At 64.6% G+C, this 14,436-nt stretch overlaps 6 protein-coding genes across 6 annotated transcripts; 5 read left to right on the top strand and 1 right to left on the bottom strand.

Annotated features, from left to right (window-relative positions):
- Positions 1-2,098: 2,098 nt before the first annotated feature.
- Positions 2,099-4,532, top strand: EMIHUDRAFT_197999 (hypothetical protein; the record flags this gene model as incomplete). The annotated part of the gene is made up of 4 exons (XM_005761895.1): positions 2,099-3,415; positions 3,566-4,168; positions 4,247-4,428; positions 4,496-4,532. 4 exons carry the CDS (start codon positions 2,099-2,101, stop codon positions 4,530-4,532), a joined length of 2,139 nt encoding a protein of 712 aa, XP_005761952.1.
- Positions 4,533-4,786: 254 nt separating this feature from the next.
- EMIHUDRAFT_197998 (hypothetical protein) lies at positions 4,787-6,621 on the bottom strand (the record flags this gene model as incomplete). Its single annotated transcript, XM_005761894.1, has 3 exons — positions 4,787-4,837; positions 4,939-5,043; positions 5,185-6,621. The coding sequence occupies 3 exons, from the start codon at positions 6,619-6,621 to the stop codon at positions 4,787-4,789; spliced, it is 1,593 nt and encodes a 530-aa protein (XP_005761951.1).
- A 287-nt stretch (positions 6,622-6,908) lies between these two features.
- Positions 6,909-8,177, top strand: EMIHUDRAFT_96775 (hypothetical protein; the record flags this gene model as incomplete). The annotated part of the gene is made up of 2 exons (XM_005761893.1): positions 6,909-7,700; positions 7,815-8,177. The coding sequence occupies 2 exons, from the start codon at positions 6,909-6,911 to the stop codon at positions 8,175-8,177; spliced, it is 1,155 nt and encodes a 384-aa protein (XP_005761950.1).
- Positions 8,178-8,559: 382 nt separating this feature from the next.
- Positions 8,560-9,158, top strand: EMIHUDRAFT_197996 (hypothetical protein; the record flags this gene model as incomplete). The annotated part of the gene is made up of 3 exons (XM_005761892.1): positions 8,560-8,745; positions 8,905-9,101; positions 9,131-9,158. The coding sequence occupies 3 exons, from the start codon at positions 8,560-8,562 to the stop codon at positions 9,156-9,158; spliced, it is 411 nt and encodes a 136-aa protein (XP_005761949.1).
- A 1,026-nt stretch (positions 9,159-10,184) lies between these two features.
- EMIHUDRAFT_448392 (hypothetical protein) lies at positions 10,185-11,808 on the top strand (the record flags this gene model as incomplete). The annotated part of the gene is made up of 5 exons (XM_005761891.1): positions 10,185-10,828; positions 10,977-11,039; positions 11,198-11,348; positions 11,417-11,515; positions 11,597-11,808. Coding segments are annotated over exons 1-5 (1,131 nt in total), but the record flags the coding sequence as incomplete, so codon positions are not given.
- A 340-nt stretch (positions 11,809-12,148) lies between these two features.
- On the top strand, positions 12,149-14,281 carry EMIHUDRAFT_197994 (hypothetical protein; the record flags this gene model as incomplete). Its single annotated transcript, XM_005761890.1, has 4 exons — positions 12,149-12,870; positions 13,034-13,092; positions 13,124-13,496; positions 14,272-14,281. 4 exons carry the CDS (start codon positions 12,149-12,151, stop codon positions 14,279-14,281), a joined length of 1,164 nt encoding a protein of 387 aa, XP_005761947.1.
- Between the last annotated feature and the right edge of the window lie 155 nt (positions 14,282-14,436).

Genomic DNA, 14,436 nt, shown 5'->3' with positions numbered 1-14,436 from the left:
CTATTGGATGCCTAGGGAGCTGTTGGGCCGTTGTGTGTGTGTGAAGTTGTGTGTGTGTGTGTGTGTGTGTGTGTGTGTGTGTGTGTGTGTGTGTGTGTGTGTGTGTGTGTGTGTGTGTGTGTGTGTGTGTGTGTGTGTGTGTGTGTGTGTGTGTGTGTGTGATTTGAACACCAACAAGAAATCGCCGAGGGAAACTTGCACTTGGGCCAAACGAGCAAACGACGAGAATCGGGGCGATTGATCGAGACTGGGAGCGTACCTTTCACAAAACGCGGTGTACTAGGAGAGACCAAACTAGCGGGCGGAAAGCTCGAAGGACTGGCTAAGGACACGTCTTGCTTGCGCTTCCTGTGACGCGCTCACGAGTGAGTGTGTCGTCTGTCGATGGAGCTTGGGCCGCTGGATCAAGATATTCGCGTGCGCCACAACAACAACATCAACAACACAACGCACCGAACTAACCCAAGTTGGGAGCAAGAGCTAGGGCCAGAGGCTCCAGGCCCTGAAAGAAAGAAAGAAAACAGACAACCCAAGGGAGGGATGGGAGGACGGCACGCCGCCACCACACAGGGATTTTAAGGAGAGGAGTGTGGTGCTAGCCGTCGCCCACCCTATCCCTTGGTCGTCTGCCTCTTTCTATCTCCCTTCGCAGTCCCTCACCGATTCTCGCTGCAACCTTCATGCCACCTCGCGGTCGTCCCACCTAGCTTACGACCGTTTGTATTTTCCCCCCATTCTTTTGCCTGTGTTAGTGCCAGTGCGCGCCAGTCCCGTGCCCAGTGTTAAAAAAAGAAAGAAAGAAAATGGACAACCCAAGGGAGGGATGGGAGGACGGCACGCCGCCACCACACAGGGATTTTAAGGAGAGGGGTGTGGTGCGCTAGCCGTCGCCCACCCTTGGGCGTCCGCCTCTTCCTATCTCTCTTCGCAGTCTCTCTCCGATTCTCGCTTCAACCTTCGTGCCACCCCGCGGTCGCCCCCTTCTCGTCGTGCTCTCCCTTGTCGCTTCTTCGTGCCCAGTGTTGTGCGAGGGAGCTTTGCGTGTAAAATTCTTTTGCCTCACACATGGCTGAGGGCCAAAAGTAAAACGCTCAACGCCGCTCTCGGCTCTCAGAGAGGCGTTATATCTCAGTAACCCCGCTCGCAGGTACTAGAGCAGCGTTCGTCAAGCTCAAACCCCACTCTGCACAACACAGAGCAGCGTTTGCCTAACAAGACTCCGCTCTGCAACCTTCAGAGCAGACTCTTGCTCAGAAAAACACCGACCAAACACGTTCGAGCGGAGTCAAGTCAGTGCAACACCGCTCAACATAGCGGGAGCGGTCAATTTCCGCGGAGAGGCTGCTTTCGCCTCCCTCAGTCGCGCTCTCCTCCGCCCCTCCTCTTCAGAGCGGGACTTTGCTGAGTGAACACCGCTCTAGCTGGTCAGAGCAGCGATTGCTTTAAGCTGACACCGCTCTAAATGGCGTGAGCGGCGTATCACTAAACGCGACGCCGCTCTGACTACTCGGAGCAGTGACGACCCACCCACACGCTGCTCAACCCCAGGGGCGGGGCTCGCCACGCCGCGCCGCGCGCCACGAGCGATCGTGGATCCGCCGTCGGCGTCAGGTGGCATCGCCGTCCCGGCGTCCCAGAGCAGCGTCTATTCAGGGCGACGCCGCTCACGTCATTTAGAGCGGTGTCAGCTTAAAGCAATCGCTGCTCTGACCAGCTAGAGCGGTGTTCACTCAGCAAAGTCCCGCTCTGAAGAGGAGGGGCGAAGGAGAGCGCGACTGAGGGAGGCGAAAGCAGCCTCTCCGCGGAAATTGACCGCTCCCGCTATGTTGAGCGGTGTTGCACTGACTTGACTCCGCTCGAACGTGCTCGGTCGGTGTTTTTCTGAGCAAGAGTCCGCTCTGAAGGTTGCAGAGCGGAGTCTTGTTAGGCAAACGCTGCTCTGTGTTGTGCAGAGTGGGGTTTGAGCTTGACGAACGCTGCTCTAGTACCTGCGAGCGGGGTTACTGAGATATAACGCCTCTCTGAGAGCCGAGAGCGGATCTGAGCGTTTTACTTTTGGCCCTCAGCCCTCACAACATGGAGGTCCTCACGTAGAGCTATGCCGACAGCCAAATCTTGTGCTAATGGCTGCGAGCGCCACGGCACGTGCAACCTGCTGACGGGCCGCTGCGACTGCCCACTCACTCGCACTGGCGTGGCCTGTGAGCAGCTGACGCTTCCCGCGTGCGCCATCGATGGAGAGCCGCTCCACCCAACGTTCATCACGAACGGCTGGATCAAGCGGCTCCAGCGCAACACCGGCTGGCTGGCGCCTCTGACGTGCGCCTGCCTCGAGCAGATGGTAGCAATGCGCCATCTCCTCTTCTTCGAAGACCCGTACCGCGGCTCCGCCCTCGTCGAGGCGGTGTGCGCACTGCTTCCTGCCAGCGGCGACGGCGACCAGAGCGTCGGCGCGCTGCTTGCCGCACCACGCGAGGCCAACTGGACCCGCGTGGGGATACGGCTGCTCGCCAACTCACCCATCTGCACTGCCACGCAGCAGCCACCCGTCGGCGGATCCTGGTTCGGCGTTGTGCATGGCAACCTGCCTCTGAAGATGGCGCACGCTGCACAGCGCACCCCCTGCTCTGCCGCCGGGGCGCCGGCACAGTGGCTCGCCGCGGCGCAGCGCAGCCAGAAAGCCGGCACGTCGCGCAGGAAGACGATCCCTGAGCCGCCCCAAGCGGACCAGCTCCTCCCTCTCTCGGAGTGCCCGCAACGCTGCGGGCTGCGTGGCGTCTGCGTCCGCCGGCCGTCGGCCGTGGCGGGCGCGCACAAGCGCTCGCACGCGCTCTGCGAGTGCCTCGCTCCAGCCAGGCGCAGCGGCGGTGGGAGCTGCATGATGCCGCGCCTGCCTCTGCCCGCTGCTGGCCCGCGGCGCTCGTACGAGGAGCAGTGCCCGGGCCGGTGCAACGGCCGCGGAGCTTGCGACGGCGAGGGCTTCTGCCGTTGCGAGCCCGGATGGTGGGGCCTCGATTGCGCCATCACCATGAGTGGAGGTGGGCCTCCCTCCATCGAGCTGTCAGATAGAGAGAAGCGTCGAGCAGCCGCCGGAGCTGCCGGCCAGGCGCGGGGCGCCCATAGGCTGCCGGTGAGCGTCTACGTGTACGATCTGCCGCCGCTGCTGCGGGCTGGCGAGACCTCCTTCGAGTCGTGGTTCGATTTCGAGCTCTCGCTACAGATGCTACGCCACCCGCTCCGCGCCGCTGACCCCGCTGCTGCCGATTTTTTCTGGCTGATGGGCCCCAGCTCCGGGGCGCAGCTCGTCGATAAGCTCCACTGGGCGCGCCAGATGTACCCGGCGTGGAATGCGTCCGTGTCGCGTGGCGAGGCGCGCCACTTGGCGATGCTCCTCTCAGAGCGCGGGCCGGGCGATGTCTTCGACAATATGCTCCTCACCACCTCCCCGGGCCTCCGCGCGGCGCCGGCTCGCGCCGCAGCCGCGCGCCACAACCACTCCAAGCGAAATCGGCGCTGGCTTGATCCCGAGATCAGCCCTGCCTCTCGCACCCGCGCGTGGGTCCAGCTCACCCACAACGGGCTTGCCGACGCGCGGACGCCGCGCGGCGAGGTTGCGGAGCGGTGTGTCAACTGCTTCCACGTGGGCAAGGACATCGTCCTCCCCTTCACGCCATCCACCATCGACGTGCCGTCTTGCGAGGATCTGCGCAATTGGTCAGTCTGGTCCCCCACGCGCGGCTCGCGTTCCACGGGCGACGCAGACCGCTCCGCAGGCCGCGAGCACCTCTTCTTTTTCGGCGGTCGCATTCACCCCTCGCTCGAGCACGCGCGCTTCCTCTCATACTACGACGGCCCGGGCTCGCCGCACGTGCGGGCCGACATCCTCAGGCTCAAGGGCGAGCCGGGCTTCTTCATCCACAACTCGTTCCTCCCGCCGCCCCGCATGCGGAAGGCGCTCGGCACAAAGGCCAAGCCGGCTCCGCGCGTGAGTCACCTCGAGATGGAGCGGCACGCCTCCTTCTGCTGGGTCCCTCCAGGCCAGCGCTACGGCGATGCCCGCCGGCATGTCCCGTCCTCATTCCTCGGGTGCGTGCCTGTCTTCACGATGCCCGAGAGTGGCGGTCGGACATACGACGAGCTCATCCGGTGGGACGACGTGTCGCTCGACGTGCCGCAGTCTCACCTCCCACGGCTCCCCTCCCTCTTGCGCGCGGTGAGCTCGACGCGCCTCGACGCGATGCGCCAGGGCCTCGGTTGCGTCTGGCGCCGCCTCTGGTTCTCGTCCATCTACGGCGCGTGCCTGGGCGAGGACCCTGCGGAGGACGCCTTCGATGCGCTGCTGCAGGTGCTTGCGCGGCGCGCGCGCCGCTGGCGCGTGCCACCGCCAGGCGCGCTCCCTGTGGCTGCGCCGCAGCGTGATTATGCGGCGTGTGGTCAGCCGTCAGGAGGCGCGCACTCGTGGAAGGGGGAAGGCACCCCCTGGCCACTGCCACAGGCCGTTTGGGAACTTTGAGTTACCGGGAACAAAATAGAGATAATGCCCTTCTGCATGATTGTGCGTGGGCCCCGGCCGCGCCCCGCTAAAATACCATGTACGTCTGACACACACACACCGCGCGCACACCCGCAGCGCGCAGGCGCCAGACGAGAGAGGACTCGAACACACGCGCCCAGCTCTCTCGCGACAGGGGGGGAGGGGGGGGGGGGGGGGCTGAGAGGGGACAGCTCTGGAGAAGCGGAATGGTTGTGGCGCAGCGGCTGCGCCACCTCGTTGGCAGCCAAGGTGTCACGTGGACGACGCCGCCGCCGCCCGGAAGAGCTCGAGGTCGTCGGCAGACTGGAATAGCAGGCGGCTCACGGGTGAGCCGACGGGCGAGTCGAGCGTGTGCTGTTGTGCTGGTGGGAGCGAGGGGGTGGAGAGGGGGGCGGCGGTCTGACCTGGAGCACGCCCGGAGGGAGGTGCTCGATGCCGAGGTCGCGCGACGCCGCCGCGAGCATCCGCCGCCGCTCCTCATCGACCACTCTCATCCTCTCCTCCTCGGCCTGTCGCATGGGGCGTGGACGAGTGAAGGGGGCGGGATGCGGCAGATGGGGGCGGAGAGAGCCCTCGCGCGCAAGCGACGGCCGGGCGGGGGAAGGGGGGGGGGGGCGATCTGCCTTGCTGTCGCCCATCGCCGCCTCCACCTCTGCGGCGCGCGCAGCCTCGAACGCCTCTCGCCGCTGCTCAAGGAGGCGCTCCACCTCGCGCCGGTGCTCGAGCTGCTTCATCCGCCGCTTCTGCGCATTCATCTGGTCGATGCGGTCCTCGGCGGCGAAGCGCTCGAGCATCGACGTGCGCAGCGCGTCCTCTGCCTTCTTCTCCTCTTCGCGCGCAAGCCGCTTGAGCTCCCGCTGGTATTCATTGGCCAGCGCAATGTCCAGCCGCTGCCGCAGCGCACGCTCCTTCGCGTCCGCCTCGCGCCGCGCCGCCTCTTCCTCCGCCTCCGCCTCGAGCAGCTCGTTGCGAAGCTGCTCCTCCTCCAGCCGTTTGGCACTCTCTGCAGCCATGCCCTTGGTGATGGCTTCGAACGCCGCGTCACGCGCGTTCTGCGACGTCTGAGCCGCGGCGCGCTGTTCAATCTCCCGCTGCATGACGGCGGCCGCGTACCGACGAATCTCATCGTTCTCGCGCTCCAGTTCGGCCACCCGCTCCGCCTTGAACCGCTCACGCTGCGAGATGAACTCGTCGATGTACCGCCGTGTCTCCGCCTCCTTGGCCTCGCGCGCGGCCGCCTCCGCCGCCTCCTCTGCGGCAATCTTGCGCACTACTTCGTCGACCTGCTCCTTCTCCTTGAGGAACTCCTGGTAGGCCTCGGCCTTGAGTCGCTCCTTGTCCTTGATCTGCGCGTCGAGGCCCACCTTTATCAATTTGCCATCCTCGAGCCGCAAAAACTCGCGGTACGCCTCGGCCTGCAACCCACGCTGCCGCTCCGCCTCCATGGCGCCGGCGATCTGCGCCTCTCTCGCGTCCGTCTCGGCCGCCATCGCCGCGCTCTCGGCGAGCTGCACGTGGCGCTCCTTGTTCACGTACGCCGCGCGAAGCCTCGCCTCCAGCTCGCGCAGCTCCTCAGAGCCGGCAATTATGCGCTCCACATTCTTCTGCTCGCGGAGCGATTCGGCCTTGTGCGCCGAGACTGCCGCGGCCAGTGCGCCGTCGTGCCTCCGCTGCTCCGCCTCGCGCCTAGCCGCCTCTTGTGCTGAAAGAATGCGGCACGTTGACGCCTCCTCCGCCTCGGATTGCCGCTGCGCAGCACTTCTTCGTTTGCTGCCCGCGCGCTCTTCGCTCCCGATGCGCTCGGCATACGCCTTGGACGTCTCGAGATGCTTCTGCAGCGCCTGGGTGCGCTCCTCGCGCTCACGGGCGGCGAGCTGTCTCGCCAACATTGCAGTTGGCAGCGCCGCGAAACGGTCAGCGCCGGCTATTTCTTCTTTGAGCCACAAGCACAATTTTGAGCCAACTCGCACGGGGAGGTTCTTTTCTTTTTTCTTTGTGCCATGAATTTGTTCTTTTTTAGCCCTCCGAGTAAGCGCGCTGTGGCGATGACTGATGCATATCAGCGGCGGCCTGGATTTGTTTTTCATCCGTGTTTTGCCATCAACCCAAAACAAAATTGTTAAAAATCTCTCTCTCTCTCTCAACCCCAAGAAAGATCTCTCTCTCTCTCTCAACCCGAACCAACCCCCGGCTGATGGAAAAACGTTCGGATCGTCCTCATCGCAAACCCTGTCAGCAGTTCACCTACGGGTATGTTCGAAAGAGCTACATACACTGAAAAAGAAAGACCGAGCACGCGATCTCCGCACGTCCCGTCCACCGTTCCGCTGCTTGCGCTGGCAGCCACTGAGACGGCCGAGGCAGCGCCGCCCAGATGTCCAAAGGAATGTCGTACACGAAGGTGGGTGCTTCCCTAGACGACCTGGAGGAAGGCGACGATGATGGGTCACCACTGGCAATGCGGCGGGCAGCCCCGTGCAATGGCGTGCCCTCTGCAAGCACGAGCGTCTGCCAGCGCTTTGCCACAGCAGGTAGTCTGGGCGGCATCAGACTGCTTGTGCTCGTTGGTGTCGTGCTGCAGAACACCGCCTACTCCCTCGCTCGCCGCTACTCGCGTGGCACGCTCCAGGAGAAATACTCGGCTTCGTCGGCGCTCATCGTGATGGAGCTGGCCAAAGGCGCCCTCTCGTGCTGGAAGATTGCGTACTCAGAGGCGCCCTCTGACGTGCCCGCTGGGCCTCTGCTCTCGAAGTGCGCCTTTCTCGCCCGGCACTCTATGACGATGCTGGTCCCCGCCGCCATCTACCTGGCAATGAACATCCTCGGCTTTGTTGCCCTGCAATACCTCGACGCGGCGACCTTTGCCGTGCTGGCGCAGATGAAGGTGCTGTCGACGGCGGTCTTCTCGGTGCTCATCTTGCAACGCCGGCTGCACGTGCGCAAGTGGCGCGCGCTGACGCTGCTCACCACAGGGGTTGTGCTGCTCTCGCACGAGGCGATGCCGAAAAAGACGGACAGCACGCAGGGCAAGGCGATGTCCGACTTTGGAGTCGGAGTGGCGGCGGTTGGGTGCGAGGTGCTGCTCTCCGGCTTTGTCTCAATTTACTTTGAGAAGGTGCTCAAGAGCAAGACCGAGGTGTACAGCGTGTGGGACCGCAACTTCCAGGTAAATGCCACTCGCTCTCTCCTCTGCCCCGACGCTCTCCGACCGTCCTCTTACCGCCCGTTCTCTACTGCCCCCGACGCTCGCCAGCCCCTCCCTTCCATCGCCCGACTCCAGCTCGCGTTTTGGTCCATCCTCATCTACACGCCCATCATGCTGCACGACCGACCTGGCGATCCGTTCGGCGGCTGGACGCCGATGGCGGCGGCCTGCGCGGCGATCGGAGCCGCTGGTGGCGTGCTGGTCGCGCTGAGCATCAAGTACGCCGACTCGATCCTGAAGACCATCGCGACGTCAGGCGCAATCGTCCTCACGACGGCCCTCAACGCCGCCCTCCTCGACGGGCCATGGGGGCTCTCCATCATCGCCGGCGCCATCGTGGTGGTCACCGCAGTGTTTGACTACAACGACAAGGGTGACCCCGAGACACGGCTCTCGCACGCTGTTGATCGGCTCGCACGCAACTCTGCGTCTGCCTGATCCTGCGTGAGGCCGACAGTGTAGCGCGACGGGGCATCGCGAGCAACAAGAACTGAGATCAAAGTGACGCGGATGACCAAACTCACTCAGACGAAAGAGCAAGTGCAGCGGCCCATGACCGACAGGCTCCGGCTCAGGTCAGAGGGCCCAGCGACTCGTCGGTTGGGTGTAAACGGGCATTGCCTGTGGTCTTCAACGCACAAAGGGTGTGAATAGAGTTCTCTTGATCCTTCTGAGCACGAAGACCACTCGAACTCTTGTGCAGACTCTAGTGTTTCCGGTTTTCATAAGCTGTGAATAGTTATTGCGCCCGCCGCAGCCCGCCCTCTTCACCTGGGTTTCGCGCCACGGGCCACGAGAGCCCTGGAAGAGCCCAGCTGGCATGTTCTATCGCCCGGGTGTCGGGCTGTCTGCATACAGACGTCTCGTCGCCGTGGCCGACGCATGGCTGGTCCGACGTGTGGAGGAGTTTGACCTCAGCCAGGCCGTCGGTGTCGGCGGGCTGACGGCGGCCGCCGGAATCGCGATTCGCTCTGCCAGCTGCCAGCAGCCTCGTGTCGCCGCTCTCGTTGGCGCAGCAGCAGCGATTGGCCTTTGCGCCGTCGCTCGACGGCGTCACCGCCCATCCGACCCGCGCAGCTCCTGCAGCTCCTGCAGCTCCTGCTGTCAGTCTTCTGCTCTCACGCACCTCACTCGCCGCGCGCGGATTGTGCGCCGCGCCAAGCAGGACACGTGCTCATGCAAACAATGCGAGAACTTGGGTGCGCCGCTTAGTGGCGGCGCTGCTTTAGAGGAAGCGGCAGCGTGGGAAGCAAAGCAGATGGAGGCGGCGCGGCATGCCAAGGAGCTGCTCATGCTGGCGGAGGTTGAGCGGCTAAGTGCAGCAAGGGCCCAGGGCAAGAAGGGCAAGAAGAAGAAGATAATGTTGGCGTGGGCGATACGGGCGCCGCTAGGCTCAACGAGGAGGTGCTGTGCAGTTAGAGAGCTCGTAGCGAGCTCGATTTTGATGAGAATTTGATGAGAAATATCTCAATTTTGAGCAAAAAACGGTAAACGCCAAAAAAATCGGCGCCTGCGGCGGGCCAGCCTCCGGCGGCGCCTGCGGCGGGCCGCTGCCCAGACCCCGTTTACACCCGAGCTATGCCCCACGACCTGAGCCGGAGCCACAGATAGCTTTCAGTGTACATTGTACATGTAGCTCTGACACTGTAGTCCTTAGATGATTGAATTGGTCTAGTGGATTTCCTGCTCTCTTCCCTCGATGATTGTCGGGGGAGAGTAAACGGATGAGCTCCTGACGCAGGTTTCGTTTATTTTTGCTTGGCCGGAGGACACGCCTCATGACGGGGTAGGTTCTAGGGTAGGTCTGGGCCCTCCCCTCGGGGTTCCCCCTCTCTTCACGCTGGAATTTTCACAGCATAAAAAGAAATTTTCCGCGGGAATCACGATGTCAGCCCTCCCCAAGTGGGTGATCTGGTGCTTATAGGGCTTGAGAGAGGCCTGCCCCATGTCTCAGGGGAAGGACTGTGGTTGTAGGAGAGTACCACCAACCATCACTTTAGTTGGTATAGTACTACACCTTCACCGGTCCCATGATTAGCTGGCCTTGCCATACCGTCCGCCTCTTGCGAGCGTGCTCACGCACGATCCTGGGCTCGTGCTTGCACGCGGTGTCGCAGTCGCAGCGTCATCAAGGGTTCAAGGCTCACGCCACGACAGGACCGGCCATGCCGGGCCTGCGGCTACTCCTGCGATCGGCCTCTTGCGTCAGCAACGCGCGACTCTGCGCGACGGCGCGCGAGCGGCCTGGGTGCGCATGCGCGCCGCCCGCCCGAAGATCGGCGCGGCGGTGCGGAGCGCGTGGAGGTGTGTAGGTCTCTGCTCGGTCCCTTCCCACTGCTTGATCCAACCCTTGGCCCTCTGATGTCCAGTGCAGCACATGTACTCTTGGTGTGTGTGCTGTGGGCCCTCTGTCCAGGTAAAAAGAAAGACGCGCGGCAAAAATGGTGGCCTGGGCGTCCGCTGCAGGCTGGTTCCCAGGCCACATGGCCAAGGCCACTCGTCAGGTCGCCGAGCGGCTCGCCAAAGTGGACTTTGTGATCGAGGTTCGTGACGCACGTGTGCCGCTGTCGTCGGCAGCAGCGCATCTAGAGCAGCTGCTGCGTGACACCGGCCGCGCCGATCGCAAGCTGATCGCTGTCAACAAGGCGGACCTCGTCACGCCCGAGCACGGGAAGGCCATCGCGAGCCGACTTGGCAGCCGGGCGCGGCTCATCTCAACCCGGAGCGGCGTGGGCGTGCTCGACCTCCTCGAGGATGCGCTGCGGGCAATCACCGGCCGTTCCCCGAGGCTCGCGCCGCTCCCGCGCGCCGCCGCTTCAGCCTCGGACAGCGGCGCGAGCAGCCACGGGTCTGGCCGTGCGGCCAGGCTCAGTGGCGGGAGTCCACCGCGCTTTAGCGGCGGCGGCGGCGCCCTCCCGCTGATCTTGATGGTTGTTGGCGCGCCAAACACGGGCAAGTCTTCCCTCATCAACGCGCTGCGCCGTGCGCACGCCGAGAAGGGCGGGGCGCGCGACCGCCGAAGACGATCGAGACGCCCGGCAAGAACGGGCCCGACGCCCGGAGTGACGAGATCGCTCTCGGGGTTTCAAGTGCTGCCATACCCCACCCCGCTGCCACCCCACGCCGCTCAGCCTCAGCGCCGCGCTGCCCAACGCAGTGCGGTCTCCGCTGCACCCACCCCCTACCCGCCGGGGTGTGGCCTTGTGGCGCCACTCGTCTCGCGGCCCGCGGCGTCAGGTGTCTTGGGACCCCGCCGTCTGGCTGCTCGACACTCCGGGCGTTCTGCAGCCGCGCCTCGAGGTGAGAGGAGGAGAAGATGGCGTTCACTATAGGACACCGCCCGCGGACGGCCGCCGCCGTCGTCCGAGTCGCCCTTGAAAGAAGCGAGCGAGTCCGCCCACGCTAGCCACTTCCCCAGCCCACGTTTGGCCCCTCCTCTCGCGCCGCGAGGCGGGCTGGCTGACGGCACTGAGGCTCGGCGCGTCGGGCCTGCTCGCCGATCGCGGGGACGACGAGGCGCTCGCGAGTTTCTTGCTCTACCAGCTCGCTGTCTCACGATCCGACTCGCTGCACCAGTGGCCGAGGGCCGCTCGACTGGCAGACGCCGCGGCGCCGCAACCCGCCGCGGCATCGCCCCCAGCTCCTCTGGTGTGAGAGTGCGGACGACTCTGCTGCAGGCGCCGCTGCGGGCGACCGACCTGTCGCTGCTGTCCGACGAGGAGAGCCGTCGCGTTTGCGAGGCACTAGGGGCCGACTTGCTCGCCGCTGTCGCAGAGGTGGTTGCCGTTCGCATAGGGTGTCGGCCGGCTGCGTGCGCTCACCCCACTCTCATCTGCGACCGCTACATGTGCATGTAGGATTTGGGCAGCCGGCGGCGCGGCGCGCCAGACACGCACACCGCCTCCGGGCGAGTGCTCCGGCTCCAACGGGAGGGGGGACTCGGCCGCCTCCTGCTCGAGCCGCTGGATGGATCATAGCCGCTGCTCGACCACAAACAATCGCCACAGTGTCCGTCGCTTCTCCCTCTTGTACGTACTTTAGCTTACTGGGTTGCGCACCCTTATATTCCTGGCTCACAAGCTAAAGATGTTCCCGGGCCCCCACTGGGATGCGAGCCCCGGGTACTCTTTTCTCTTTAGCAGTGGTACTCCCGTACTCGTCCGCAGGGGTTGTGTAATATTGTGATTGCTATCTTCGGTGGTGAGGCTGCGGGAGAAACTGTCAATTGTGTGCACCTCAACCTCTCAGATTCTTGTCTGTGAAAAAGAAAACGAGCCGGCGGCATAGCACCAACGAAGCAAACGCCAGTGCGCCCCCCGCATCCGGCACGACGGCGCCCTCGAACTAGGGCTTCATCTTTGCTCCGAGAGCTGAAGGCCGCGATAGATCTATCTGCCGCGCGCGAGACAATGTTTTTCGTCTCGACTGGAACCCACTCCACGTCGCGCGCGCTGCCCGCTTCGCACTCCTGGCGCTCTCGGCGACCGCAGCCCAGAGTCCACGCTCTTCCGCGGCCAGAGTCTCCGTATGACGGCGTGTGCGACCACCTCCAGGCGGCCGTCTCCAGCCGCATGGACCCGTATGACGCGGTGCGGATCCTGCGCACTGTGCTTGCCAGCTACGCTGTCGTCGCGCGCGGCATGAGGTGCACGACGGGCGGCGCGAGGCAGGAGGTGCACGGCGATGGTGGGGTCCGTCCAATCCATCTCGTCGTGGTGGCTGTGTCGCTCCACCGCGTCGGTGCGCACCTCGCCACGCGCCCCGAGGAGGCGCGTCGCCTGGCAGAGATCGCCGTCGCGGCCGCGCGCGACTACCTGGTTGAGTTTCGCGCGGTGCGGCGCCTCATTCTCAGCCTGGACAGTGCCGCCGCCCTGCCTGCGGCAGCCCGGCAGCGGCTGCTCTGCACCGTGGAGCCGCCGCTCTCATCACCGTCGCCCGGCGGCGGCGCGGATGGCTTCCTCGCGCGCACGGGCGAGGCTGGCACCCAGCGGCACGCCGAGCTTGCCCGTCTCGTCGGCGCGCTGCTCCGCCATGGCTACGCGGTGAGCGAGGCGCCCGTCCTGGGCGACGCTCTGCTCGCCGCCGCCGAGGAGGAGGCGAGGCTGCTGCAGGCGGCAGGGAGGATGCAACCGTCGACCATCAAGCGGGCGGGCTCGGGGGCCGCTCGCCACCGCGACGCCGCGGCGCGCGGCGACGTCGTCCAGTGGCTCGATGGGACGGATGGGTCGGCGCCCGCTTGTGCCGCTCTCACTCAGTGGCTGCGCGGTGGGGGGTAGCCGAGACTCGCCCTCGAGATTCGTCGAGAGAGCTCTTCGCTGCGTGACGGAGCACCCTGCGATGAGAGGCGGCGCCCGTGAGCGCGGCTCTTCGTCGCGCGACCATAGGCACGCTCCTCGAGGCGGTGCGTGGGGCGTGCGCAGAGTGCCCTCCGGGCGCCAACCCCGCCGCCGGCACCGCTCCGAAGCTTCTGCTCGAGCCGGCGACGAGCCTTCCGCTGGCCATGCTCGCCTGCTACCCAGGCGGCGGTGCGCGCTTTCAGAGGCACGTGGACAACTCGCCCGAGGCGGCCGACACGCGCGCGGTGACGGCCGTGCTCTACCTCAACGGCGGCTGGACGCCCTCGCACGGCGGGGCCCTGCGCGTGTACGGCGACCTCGGCAAGGGCGACGCGGTCGAGGTCGAGCCGAGGCGGGGCACGCTCGTCCTATTCTGGGCGCATCGCGTGCCGCATGAAGTGATGCCTGCGAGCGAGCCGAGGTACGCTTTGTCGCTCTGGATCAGCACTGCCCCCAACCAGCCGCCGGGGTGGCTCGAGCGGAGAGGGTTCGCCTCGTAGTGCGAGATATGTCGGAATGTGTCGCACACCCTCCCGTGTCTAATCCCGTATGCCCTTGGTATATCAACGGCGGAGCGAGACACGCCTTGGGATTTGTTTTACCGATTGATGGAGGCTCGTGTACACGCACTACCGGCTCTCTAGTAGTCATCATTTCGCTCGTGGTGGTCCCATTCCCGACTCCTCGGGCGAGGGCGGCGGCATTGGATCGCCACGCCGCCCCTCCCCGGGAAGTGGGGCTAGCTCTCTTCGGTCGAGGGCTCGCGCCCGCCCCCGCGGTCTCTCTATCGTCCTCGGCTCGTCCGTACGTCCCGACTCTACTCGCAGAGGCCGCGTCAGCTCGTCTCTCGCCTCCTCCGACAGCTGACCCCAAGCCCCCCCCGGGGCCCTGGCCAGCTCGCAGGTGTAGGTTATTTTTGCTTGGGCGGCACTCATGCCGGGGTAGGTAGGGTAGGTCTGGGCCCTCCCGTTGGGTTTTTCCCTCTCTTCACGCCGGAATTTTCACAGCAGAAAAAGAAATCTTCCGCCAAAATCACGATGTCAACCCTCCCCAAATGGGTGATCTGATGCTTGTAGGGCTTGAGAGTGGCCTGCCATGTCACAAGAAGGACTGTGGATGCAGGAGAGTACCACCAACCATCACTTTAGTTGGTATGTGGTACCCCACCTTCACCCCTCGAGCGATTTCTTTTTTAGTTTCCCATAAGTAGGGTAGGTAGGTAGGTAGGTAGGTAGGGGCACCGCAGGGGCCGGCCGGGTTTTTCCAGAATTTCAGCATGAGTGCCGCCCAAGCAAAAATAACCTACACCTGCAGCTCGTACTTTTTTGCTCGGGGCGCGCCCTTTTGCCGCCGCCAGAACG

Source organism: Emiliania huxleyi (genome assembly GCF_000372725.1).
Source record: "Emiliania huxleyi CCMP1516 unplaced genomic scaffold EMIHUscaffold_7, whole genome shotgun sequence".
NCBI lineage: Eukaryota > Haptophyta > Isochrysidales > Noelaerhabdaceae > Emiliania > Emiliania huxleyi.
This window is presented reverse-complemented; position numbering and strand designations above follow the sequence as displayed.